The sequence below is a fragment of the Aptenodytes patagonicus genome, chromosome 30 (genome assembly GCF_965638725.1).
Source record: "Aptenodytes patagonicus chromosome 30, bAptPat1.pri.cur, whole genome shotgun sequence".
NCBI lineage: Eukaryota > Metazoa > Chordata > Aves > Sphenisciformes > Spheniscidae > Aptenodytes > Aptenodytes patagonicus.
This window is the reverse complement of record NC_134978.1, coordinates 723572-734580: the sequence shown is the minus strand read 5'-3', so window position 1 is coordinate 734580 and position 11009 is coordinate 723572. Positions and strand designations below refer to the sequence as shown.

The following is an 11009-nucleotide window of genomic DNA, read 5'->3' as shown; positions in this document are numbered from 1 at the left end:
AAGCGAAGGCTGGGGCTGGCAGGATCCCAGCGGCAGCCCCAGCGTGGCCTCATCCCCCCCCCCCCCCGCGTGTCTCTCTGCCCTCCCGCTAACGAGGGCGGCTCGTTAACGCTCAGCCACGTGAAAGCCAGGAAACGGCCCCGCTCCGGCCGTGCCTAGACCTGCCCCAGGATTTTCCCCTCCGGAGCCAAAGCGGTGCCAGGAGCCAGGATCGATGTCCGGAGCAGGCGCCTCGCCCTCCCTTCCACGCACCACTCTCATGCCCGTGCCGTGCCGGAGCCGGCAAACCGGGAAAAGGTGGGAAAAACACAGAGAGACACGGAGGGGGGAAAAAAAAAAATCACTCTTTGCTCCCACGTACGGCCTGGCCGGGCAGGACTAGCCAGGCTGGGATCCATCCTGCATCAGCTTCCAGCCTCGGGCGCGGTAAAGCCACCAAGAGACGGCGAGAGCAACCAGTACGGTGGCCACGGCCAAGGTCACGACCACAGGGATCAAGGGATTGCAGGAGGATCCTGCGGGGAAAGGACGGGGTTGAGCCGGGCACGGGGATGGGCACCGGGACGGGCATCACCGGGGGATGCCGTCTCCATCCCCTTCTCCGTCGCTTACACCCGCTCCGTGCCAACCCTTTGCCACGTCCCACGCCAGGGCTGGGTGCCACCGAACGCCACCGGGCACCGCGGGCGCCCCTCACCTTGGAAGAGGATGTCGACGCTGGCAGCGCCGGCACCGTAGCGGTTCTCGGCCAGGCAGCGGTAGGTGCCGCCGTGCGCCCGTTGGGCAGCCGGGATGGTGACGGTGGTGCTGCCGTCCCGCAGCTCCCAGCTGGCGTTGGTGGGCAGCTCCCAGCGGAGCCTTGGCAGGGGGTTCCCCTCTGCCCGGCACATCACCGTGAGGTTGTCACCGGTGGTGAAGACGGTACGCGGTGCCCACACCCAGACATCGTGGGGGGCGGCTGGAGGACGGGGGGGGGGGGTAAGGAAATGACACCCAGAGCCCGGCTGGGTGTCCCCTCTCCTCCCCACCCCGATGCCGGCGACCACCCCAACCGTGGGGCACCCGGAGCTCTCACCGCGCCACCGGTGGCACCGGCATTTCCAGCCGCAACGGGGGTTTTCCACCCAGCGTCCCCCCCCCCCGCCCTGGCTTACCACCCCCCCCCCCCCCCCCCCCGTGCCCCCAAACTCACCCCAGACCCACAGCGTGACCGCGGCACTGGCGTTGACCGTACGGCGCCCGAGCCGCAACACGGCTTCGCACGTCATTTCCTGGCCGTGCTGCTCCGGCTGCGCCGTGAAAGCCAACCCCACAGAGGGACCTGGGTGGGTGCTGGGGGGGAGCCCCCCACCCCGCAGCGTCAGGCGGAGATTCGGGGGGTCGGGGGGCGAGACTTGGGCGGACGCGTTGCAGGTGACACGGGTCTCTTTGCCCACCACCGCGTCGCCCTCCAGGTAAATTTGGGGGGGCGAGAACCCTGCGGGGAAGGACAAGGGTGGGGGGGTGGTGGTGGTGGAGGTGACTGGGAGGGTGCCGGGACCCCCCCGTGCCACCCCCCCCCGCCCCATGCCGCGGTCCTTACGATAAGCATGGAGGGTGGTGGCGGCGATATCCCGGTGCTCCCCGAAAACACCGAAACACTGGAGCTCCAAGCTCCAGTCGGTGACGTTGGGGATGCTGAGGGACACCCAGCCGGGTCCCCGCGTCCCCATCTTGGTGATGGAGACCTCCCAGCTCAGCTGGCTGTAGTTACGGCAAGAGCTGGTGCAGTTGAGGAGGAGGGAGGTGCCGAACTCCACCGTCGGTTCCTCGGGAGAGATGGACACCCGGCAGGGAACGGGGTGCCCTGGGAGAGGGCACCCAGTTACGCCAGGACCCCAGATGGGGTCCTGGTGCTGGGTGCGACACCCCAACGAGGCGCGGGCAGGAGATCTGGCGCCCGTTTGCCAAGTCCTGCCCAGGATGTGGCTGAAAAAACAGCCACTTCCACACCAGCACTACACCGCTGGCGGCTGCGGTGCCGTGCCCGGCCCCGCCGTACCCCCAGACCGGCACCGTGGTGGTGGTGGGGGGGTCAGCACTGAGACACCCCCCCACACCCCCCCCACCACCTTGGGATCCCCTAAACCACCCTCAGCCTCTTCTACCGCCTCACCGCCAGGGACCCCCACGCGCCGGGACCCAACTGCAACGCCGGCGGCGTCCCAGCGTCCTGGCCAAGCCTGGCAAGGGGTCGGGGGGGGGGAAACGTGTCGTGTGTCCCGTCCCCCCCGTCCCCCCGACTCACCCCCCGGCACGAGGAGGCAGAGCAAGGCCATCGCCCCCCAGCTCCAGCAGGGATCCATCATCCAGCACCGGCGAGCGCGGCGCTGCCGACGAGCAGCGAGGGAAGCGTCAGCTCTTACCACATTTCCTCCCTTTCCTCTGCAATCGGCCACCGCCTTCCCGTGCTGGAGCCCTGGATGCCGCCGGTGGCGAGGGGGGGGGGACACGACACGGGGGGGGGGGGGGGCAAGCAGCCGGTGACACCCAGAAACCCCGACCGCCGTCCCCGGCCAAGGCCCGGTGAGAAAAGCTCCCACCGAAATGCTCGCCGGCTCCGGCAAGGGTGACTGGACCCCGGCATGCCGGTGTGGGGGGGGGGGGGGGGGGGGGCTGCAGCTCTGCCCCTGGCAGGAGGAGGGGTGGCCGGACTTGCTGCCAGGGGGGGACGGGATGGGCACGAACCCGTCTGCCATGGTGGCCCCAAAAATCCCGGTCACCCACCGGGACACCGAACCCGCGCGGCACCTCACGGTCCTGCAAATATTGAGGGGGGGGGGGGGCTGCAAAGGGACTGCTAATATGGGGGGGCCGCAAAGAGAAGTGGGAGCAAACCCCGCCGCGGCACGAAGAAAAGCAAAAAGCCAGGAGAAACCTCGCTTTAATGGCGCCGGCGGTGCGCGGCGCTCCCCCAAAAACCCCGTCCGAAGGGATGGGGGCCGGATCCTGCCCTTGGGGCGGGGGGGGGGGAGGGCTGGATCCTGCTCCTGGGGGGGGGGGGGGGCCGGATCCTGCCCAGGGGCCTGGGGGGCGGCTAGGGGAAGTCGCTGTAGGGCATGGAGAAGGGGTAGAGCGCCGAGTAACGGGTGTCGTGCCACAGCAGCTTCTTCTCCAGGAAGGCGACGGTGTCCAGCGTGAGCACCAGCGTCTCGTGCTTCAGCATGCTGTGCACGTTGAGACCTGCGGAGGCACGAGGAAGGGGCGGGGGGGGGGTGTCCCCGCCAGGTTTAGGGGTCCCCGCCAGGTTTGGGGGGGTCCCCGCCAGGTTTGGGGGGGGTCCCCGGGGACAGCAGCCACCGGTCATCACGGAGTTCTCACCTAACGCCGGGATCAGGTTGATGGTTTTCAGGCCGGCTGCCGCCGTTCCGATATTCTCCGGCATCTCGTTGCTGGAGAGAAACGGGTGAAATTGAGGAGGGGGGACGGGACGGACACACGGACGGACGGACGGACGGCACCCCCGCAGCCCCCGGCAGCGCTGCCCGTCCCTGGGGTTCCCCGCGTGCCCTCGCTGCCCGCGCTCACACGTCGACGATGAGGACGGAGCGACCCCAACGCCGGTACCGCGCCAGGTCCAGCAGATACTGGGGATCGGCGGTGGGTATCTCCAGGCCATCGACGACGTGGAGGTCATCCTGCGAGGGGTGGGGGGGGACAGGGAACGGGGGGGGGGGACGTCGCTGATGTCACCACGTCCCCAACGTCCCCCCCCACCCCGCCCCAAAACCACCGAGGACCTCGTACCTGCATCAGCTTCACCGTCAGCGCCACCTTCAGCCCCAGCACCCGCACCTTCATGGGCAGCATGTAGTAGTAGCTGGTGGGACCCCGCGGCCCGTGGGCGATGCCCCCTGCGAGGGGACCCGGCTCAGTGACATCCTCCCCTCGTCGCCGAGCCCAGCCGCAGCCCCCCCCACCCCCCCGCCCCCTGCCTCGGCCCGGGGGGATCCTCCCCCCCCACCCCAAGCCCCAGCAGACACTCACCCCCGCGCCACAGGGGCGAGCGGATGCTGCCGTGCCGGGCCCGGCCGGATCCTTTCTGCCGCCATGGCTTCCTGCCGCCCCCCCGCACCTCCGCTCGCGTCTTCACCTTGGCGTAGCTCTGCAGGGGGGGGGGGGGGACAACGGGGACGGGGGGACACACGCACGCGGGGACAGTCGGGGACGGGCCCCTTGTGTCCCCCCGTTCCCCTCCCCGCGCAGGGAGGGGACTCAGGAGTCCTGGGCCCAGGCGCCTCCTCTGCGGCAAGGCGACAGGCTGCTGCCCTGTGACCCCCCCCCCTTGCCTCCCTCTGCCCCCCCAAGACCCTCCTCTGCCCCTCCCCAGACTCTCCTCTCCCCCCCTAGACCTCCCCTTCTCTTCCCCAGACCCCCCCTTCTCTTCCCAGACCCCCCTCAACCTCCTCAGACCACCTTCTGCCCCCCAGACCGCCCTTCCCCTTCTCCAGACCCCCCTTCCCCTCCCCAGACCCCCCTCTCCTCCCCCCCAGCCCTCCTTCTGCCCCCCTAAACCCCCATCTGCCCCCTCAAACCCCCTCCCTGCCCCCCTAAACCCCCTCCCCGCCCCCCTAAACCCCCATCTGCCTCCTCAAACCCCCTCCCTGCCCCCCCAAACCCCCATCTGCCCCTCAAACCCCCTCCCTGCCCCCCTAAACCCCTTCCCCGCCCCCCTAAACCCCTTCCCCGCCCCCCTAAACCCCCATCTGCCCCCCAAACCCCCTCCCCGCCCCCCTAAACCCCCATCTGCCCCCCCAAACCCCCTCCCCGCCCCCCTAAACCCCCATCTGCCCCCTCAAACCCCCTCCCTGCCCCCCCAAACCCCTATCTGCCCCCCGTACTCACGATCCTCTTGAAATTCTTCTGCCACATCGCCACCATGTGCAGGATGTCGAGCCTGCGGGAGATGGGGGGGGACACGACACTCAGCGAGGGGACCCCCGCCCGGGGACACCCCCCCAGCACGTCCCTGAGGGCTCCCCCCGCTCCCCGGCAGCCCCCCCCCCCCCCCCCCAGCCCCACCTGGGCCTGACGGCGAAGACGTCGGGGTGGAGGTCGGTCAGGCCCCCGGCACTCGTCATCGTGGTGCCGCAGCGACTCCACCCAGGCCTGCACGGGGGAGCGGTGCGGGGGGACGGGGACGCTGCAGGCCCGCAGGACGGGGGGACCGCGGCAGCGCCGGCAGCAGCAGCTTCTCTGGGGGACGGGACGATGACACACAAGGACAGCGGGGACTGTGGCAGCTCCACCAAGGCACGGGGAACCTCCAGCCGGGGACAAAGTGGGGCCCCGGACACCCCAAGCCCAGGACATCCGTCCCCAGGTTGTCCCCGCACCCCCAGAGTGGCCCTGCAGCCCCGATCCCACGGACGCCCCATCCCTGATGTCCCCAGGATGGTCCCAGCCCCACGGCCGCTCGTCCCTGCTGTCTCCAGGATGGCCTTGACCCCATGGACACCCTGTCCCTGACGTCCCCCCAGCCCTGGCCCCACAGAAACGTGTCCCTGCTGTCCCAGGATGTCACCACAGCCCTGGCCCCACGTAAACCCGTCCCCACTGCCCTGATCCTGGTCATTCTCATCCCCGATGTCCCCAGCCCCACGGCCACTCATCCCCCGACGTCCCCAGGATGGACCTGACCCCACGGACACCCCGTCCCCACAGCCCCGTCCCCACATAAACCTGTCCCCCACCGTCCTGATCCCGGTCATCCCCATCCCCGGTGTCCCCAGGATGGCCCCAAACCCACGGTCACCCTGTCCCCGGTGTCCCCGACCTCATGGACACCCTGTCCCTGATGTCCCCAAACCCACGGACACCCTGTCCCTGATGTCCCCGACCCCACGGACACCCTGTCCCTGATGTCCCCAGGATGCTCCCCAAACCCACGGACACCCTGTCCCCAATCCCAAGGACACCCTGTCCCCGGTGTCCCCGACCTCACGGACACCCTGTCCCTGATGTCCCCAACCCCACAGTCACCCTGTCCCCGGTGTCCCCGACCCCACGGACACCCTGTCCCCGGTGTCCCCGACCCCATGGACACCCTGTCCCCGGTGTCCCCAGGATGCTCCCCAAACCCACGGACACCCTGTCCCCGGTGTCCCGACCCCACGGACACCCTGTCCCCGATCCCATGGACACCCTGTCCCCGGTGTCCCCGACCCCACGGACACCCTGTCCCCAGTCCCACGGACACCCTGTCCCCGGTGTCCCCGACCCCATGGACACCCTGTCCCGGTGTCCCCAGGATGCTCCCCAAGCCCACGGACACCCTGTCCCCGGTGTCCCCGACCCCACGGACACCCTGTCCCCGATCCCATGGACACCCTGTCCCCGGTGTCCCCGACCCCACGGACACCCCATCCCCGCTGTCCCCAGGATGTCCCCGACCCCACGGAGACCCCGTCCCCGCCGTCCCCACCCGGAGACACCCCCCCCCCCCGATATCCCCGCGGACTCACCCCTGCGGGGCTCGGGGGGCCGCGGGGGGCCCGGCGGGGCGGACGAGACCTGAGGGAGGGCGATCGTGAGCGGGGTGGGGGCTTCCGATCTCCCCCTAGGCGGCCCCAGCCCGCCCCCCGCTCCCGCTCCCGCTCCCGGCCCTCACCCCCGCGGCCCCGGCCCGGCCCCGGCCCCGGCCCCGGGCCCAGGCCCTGACGGCGGCGGCGGCGGCGGCGGCAACGCGGGCCCCCCCGGCACGGATCATGGCGGGAGCGCGCGGCCGCCCCGGCGCGCCGCGATGACGTCTTCAGGGAGCGCGGCGCGACTTCCGGCGGAAGCGGAAGGGGAGGAGGAAGGGGAAGGGGAGGAGGAAGAGAGAGCGGGGGAAGGGAGCGGGAGGACGGAGAGGGAGGGAGGAAGCGGGGGAGGCGAGGGAGCGGGGCCCGGGCCTCCCCCGGTGCCCCCCCCACCCTGTTATCCCCCCGGTACAGCCCACCCAGTGCCCCCCCGCCCCGTTGCCCCCCCCACCCAATTGCCCCCCCCCCCTTATTTCCCCCCCCCCCCCATTATTTCCCCCCCCCCCCATCACCCCACGCTCCCCCACCCCGTCACCTCTCCCGCAGCGCGTGGCCCAGCCCGGCCCCGCCGTGGCGGCGACGTCCCGCCGGGCAGAGCCCCCGTGGGGTGCCCGGCCGCGGTGGAGGGGGGCTGGGGGCCGGGCGGCAGCTGAGCTGGTTGTTGGGGTGTCGGGACCCCCCACACCCCACCCCACCCCACCCCAGCCGGGGCCGGCGTTGGCCTCCGGCCCCCAACCCTCTGGCCCCGGGCAGGGCCTCGCGCCGGAGCCGTGCCGGTGCCGCCGCGCTCACCGTGGTGTTCTCTAGGGACGTGACCAGGCCGGGGCCGGCAGCGCCCAACCGACCCCTCCCCAGAGAGCGGCGGTGAGTGCCGGCACCGGTGCCGCTTCCCGGTGCCCCTTCCCACCACCACTGCCCCTTCCCACCACCGCTGCCCCTTCCTGGTGCCGCTTCCCGGTGCCCCTTCCTGGCACCACTGTCCCTTCCCATGCTGCTTCCCGCTGCCCCTTCCCAGTGCCGCTTCCCGGTTGCCCTTCCGCCACCGCTGCCCCTTCCCGGTGCCCCTTCCTGGCACCACTGTCCCTTCCCCATGCTGCTTCCCGGTGCCTCTTCCCGGTGCCACTTCCCGGTGCCCCTTCCCGGCACCACTGCCCCTTCCCGGTGCTGCTTCCCGGTGCCGCTTCCCGCCACCACTGCCCCTTCCCGGTGCTGCTTCCCGGTGCCGCTTCCCGCCACCACTGCCCCTTCCCAGTGCCCCTTCCCGGTGCCGCTTCCCGCCACCGCTGCCCCTTCCCGGTGCCGCTGCCCGGCACGTACCAGTTGCATCGCGGCATTCCCCCAGGCCACGTGGCACCGGGGCGGCACAGAGGACACCGGGCGGGCCGGCTGCCTCGACGCCCGTCGGGGCTTAACCGTGCCGGAGCCGGCCATGAGAGTGGGGTCACCCGGCAGCCCCCCCCCCCCCGCTGCGCTCCGGCTGGGGGGGCCGGGCTGGGGGCATCCCCCACCCCGGTTCCCCACCGGGACGTGGGGGTCCCGCCGGGGTGTTTATCCCGCTCAGATCCTGAGCTCTGATAACCAGCGGTGAACTCGGCTCTTGGCCCACGGTGCGGAGCCGGGATTTGGGGGGGGGGGGGGCCGGGATTGGGGAAGGGGGGGCCCCCACGACCATCTGGGAACGCTTCTCCTCCCATCCCCTTTCGGCGAGCCAGGATCCGGCCCCGGCCCGGAGGCGGGTGGGCTCCGCCGGCCAAGTCACGGGGGCCGAGCCATGCGCAGCGCGTCCCCAGGGGTCCGGGGGCGGGAGGGATGCGGGGAGGTGGGGGGGGGGGCCCCCCCCACTGCCCGCCCATCCCCTCCCCCCCCCCCCCCCCCCTTCTCCCGCCGCCTGTTTCTAATTAAATCCCTTCCCCGGCCCCTCGCCGGCGGCCCCTCGATGCCAGGGGGGGGTGTGGGGGGCTGGGGGGACCCCCCCCACCCCTCTCCCAGCGCCCAGAGGCTGCTCGGGGGGGGGGGGGGGGGGGCACGAATTGCTCAATATTTGGAGGGGCTGCGTGTGTGTGTCTCTCCTTCCCCCCCCCCCAGTTCCTCGCTGGCCCCCGGCCGAGGCGTGGAAAGTCCTGGAAGCGTTTCCAGGCGCGAAAATCCCTTCGCCGAAGCGTCGGCATCGGGAAGGGGGGGGGGACGACGACGGACGGACGGACACACACAACGATGACGACGACGACGACGACGCACCCCCCAAAAACCCTTCCCAAAAGCGGGGCTGAGGGATCCGGCCCCCCGTTCTCCGCTTGAGATCCGGGGCTCAATCCTGCACCCCAATCTCCGGCGCTTGGGCTTCTGGGGGCGGGAAACCACCGGCACCGGGGGGGGGGACACACCCCACCCCCCCCTCCCCCGGCACCGCCACTTTCCTGGGTGGGTGTCCCCCCTTTTTTTTGGGGGGGGGGGGGTGAGGGGAAGGAGGGGGGTGGCTGGAGAACACACCCCCCCCCCCCGCGACGTGTCCCTTCCCCTCAGTGATGTCACACGGCCCCATGACGAAAAGCCGCCGACCCACTTCCCCATGGGACACCCCCTGGTAATGGGGTACGGGGGGGGGGGGGGCAGGAGCCCCCCCCCCGCCCCACTTTTGAGGTCTCCCTCCCCCCTCACGACACGGGGGACCCCGGCATCAGCGCCCCCCCCCCCCCCCCCCCCCCGGAGGGACCCAGGCGTCCGGGTGGGTTGTGGGGGTGGGGGACACGAGTGGCCTCGCCCCCTCCGAGGGGGCGGGGCCGCCCCGCCCCCCTTCCCTCCCTCCCTCCCCCCTCCCCCCCCCCCCCCCCCCCCCCCCCCTCCGCCGCCCCCGCTCCCCCGCACATGTTGCAACCGGTCGGGGCGGGCAGGAGCCTTGGGCTGCCGGCACCGGCACCGGCACCGGCACCGGGACCGGGAAAACAGCCGGTAAGATGCTGATCCCCCCCCCCGCCCCCCCCAAGCCCCGTGGCTTCCCCCTGCCACGCGTGGGACTCCCTCCCTCCCCCCCTCCCCTCCCCTCCCCATCCCCGCACGCCCATTCCAGCCCCCCCGGGGCGGGGACGGGGACGGGACGGGCACCCCCAGAGGGACCCCACGCAGGGACGGTGGGTTGGCCCCCGGTGTGTCCCCGCACCCTCGTCCACCCCCACGGTGAGGAGTGGGGCCGCCCTACGGTGACAAAGCGGGGTGCCCCACGGAAAACACCCCGGGGGGTGGGGGGGGGTCGGGGGGGGGCCGGACCCTCCGTGGCTGGCGGGGGGGGGGGTGTCTTCGGTGAACGGTCCCCCCCCCGCCCCCGGTCACGGCCATTGTCCCGCTCGCCGGCGGCCAGGCCACCCTGCTGCTCCGGGGCGGGAAGTGGGTGCCCGGATCCAGCCCAGCTGTTTCGGCCTCGCCAACATCTGGCCCGCAGCTGGAGGGGGCCCCGGGGGAGCCGCGCCGTTGGCACCCCCCCCCCGCCCCCCCCCCTCCCGGCTTCCCCCTTGATGAAACGCCTAACGGCTGCGGTGAGCACCCGCCGGCCCGTGGGTGCCATCGCCGGCGCTGCCCTGGGACCATCCCTGGGTGCCGCAGGGTGCCGGTGAGCCAGTGCCCTCGGGTGCGCACCCGGGTGCCCTCGCTGGCACCCACCTGGGTGTGCAAATAGATGCCAGCACCCGTGTGCCCTCACTGGCACCCACCTGGGTGTGCAACGGGGTGCTGGCGCTCGTGTGCTCTCGGTGGCACCCACCCGAGTGTGCAACAGGGTACCGGCACCCGTGTGCCCTCACTGGCACCCACCTGGGTGTGCAACGGGGTGCTGGCACCCGTGTGCTCTCGGTGGCACCCACCTGGGTGTGCAACAGGGTGCCGACACCCGTGTGCACTCGGTGGCACCCACCCGGGTGTGCAACAGGGTGCTGGCACCTGTGTGCCCTCACTGGCACCCACTTGGGTGTGCAACGGGGTGCTGGCGCTCATATGCTCTCGGTGGCACCCACCCGGGTGTGCAACGGGGTGCTGGCACTCGTGTGCCCTTGGTGGCACCCACCCGGGTGTGCAACAGGGTGCCGGCACCCATGTGCCCTCACTGGCACCCACCCGGGTGTGCAACAGGGTGCTGGCACCTGTGTGCCCTCACTGGCACCCACTTGGGGTGTGCAACGGGGTGCTGGCGCTCATATGCTCTCGGTGGCACCCACCCGGGTGTGCAACGGGGTGCTGGCACTCGTGTGCCCTTGGTGGCACCCACCCGGGTGTGCAACAGGGTGCCGGCACCCATGTGCCCTCACTGGCAGCCACCCGGGTGTGCAACGGGGTGCTGGCACCCGTGTGCTCTCAGTGGCACCCACCCGGGTGTGCAACAGGGTGCCGGCACCCGTGTGCACTCGGTGGCACCCACCCGGGTGTGCAACAGGGTGCTGGCACCTGTGTGCCCTCACTGGC

General features: G+C 71.9%; 2 protein-coding genes across 3 annotated transcripts; both read right to left on the bottom strand.

Moving 5' to 3' along the window:
- Nucleotides 1–326: 326 nt before the first annotated feature.
- Nucleotides 327–2636, bottom strand: LOC143171752 (intercellular adhesion molecule 4-like). 2 transcript variants are annotated; one of them, XM_076360801.1, is made up of 5 exons: nt 2406–2636; nt 1583–1846; nt 1193–1477; nt 698–958; nt 327–515 (listed from the first exon to the last, which is right to left on the bottom strand). In XM_076360801.1, the coding sequence occupies exons 2-5, from the start codon at nt 1710–1712 to the stop codon at nt 379–381; spliced, it is 813 nt and encodes a 270-aa protein (XP_076216916.1). In that variant the 5' UTR covers nt 1713–1846; nt 2406–2636; the 3' UTR covers nt 327–378. The 2 variants fall into 2 exon arrangements, with proteins under 2 accessions (XP_076216916.1, XP_076216915.1); XM_076360800.1 differs by lacking the exon at nt 2406–2636 and adding an exon at nt 2288–2397.
- Nucleotides 2637–3040: 404 nt separating this feature from the next.
- Nucleotides 3041–6748, bottom strand: LOC143171751 (large ribosomal subunit protein uL4m-like). The gene is given in 11 exon segments (XM_076360799.1): nt 3041–3222; nt 3361–3431; nt 3568–3677; nt 3787–3893; nt 4027–4144; nt 4885–4936; nt 5062–5105; nt 5107–5202; nt 5204–5235; nt 6504–6552; nt 6650–6748. Coding segments are annotated over 11 exon segments (924 nt in total). The 3' UTR covers nt 3041–3076.
- Between the last annotated feature and the right edge of the window lie 4261 nt (nt 6749–11009).

Coding starts and splice junctions, on each gene's coding strand:
- LOC143171752 (XM_076360800.1), bottom strand. CDS start 2,348: ATGATGGATCCCTGCTGGAGCTGGGGGGCGATGGCCTTGCTCTGCCTC. Junction 1,478..1,582: donor CACCACCCTCCATGCTTATC/GTAAGGACCGCG, acceptor CCTTCCCCGCAG/GGTTCTCGCCCCCCCAAATT. Junction 516..697: donor CGTCGACATCCTCTTCCAAG/GTGAGGGGCGCC, acceptor CTTTCCCCGCAG/GATCCTCCTGCAATCCCTTG.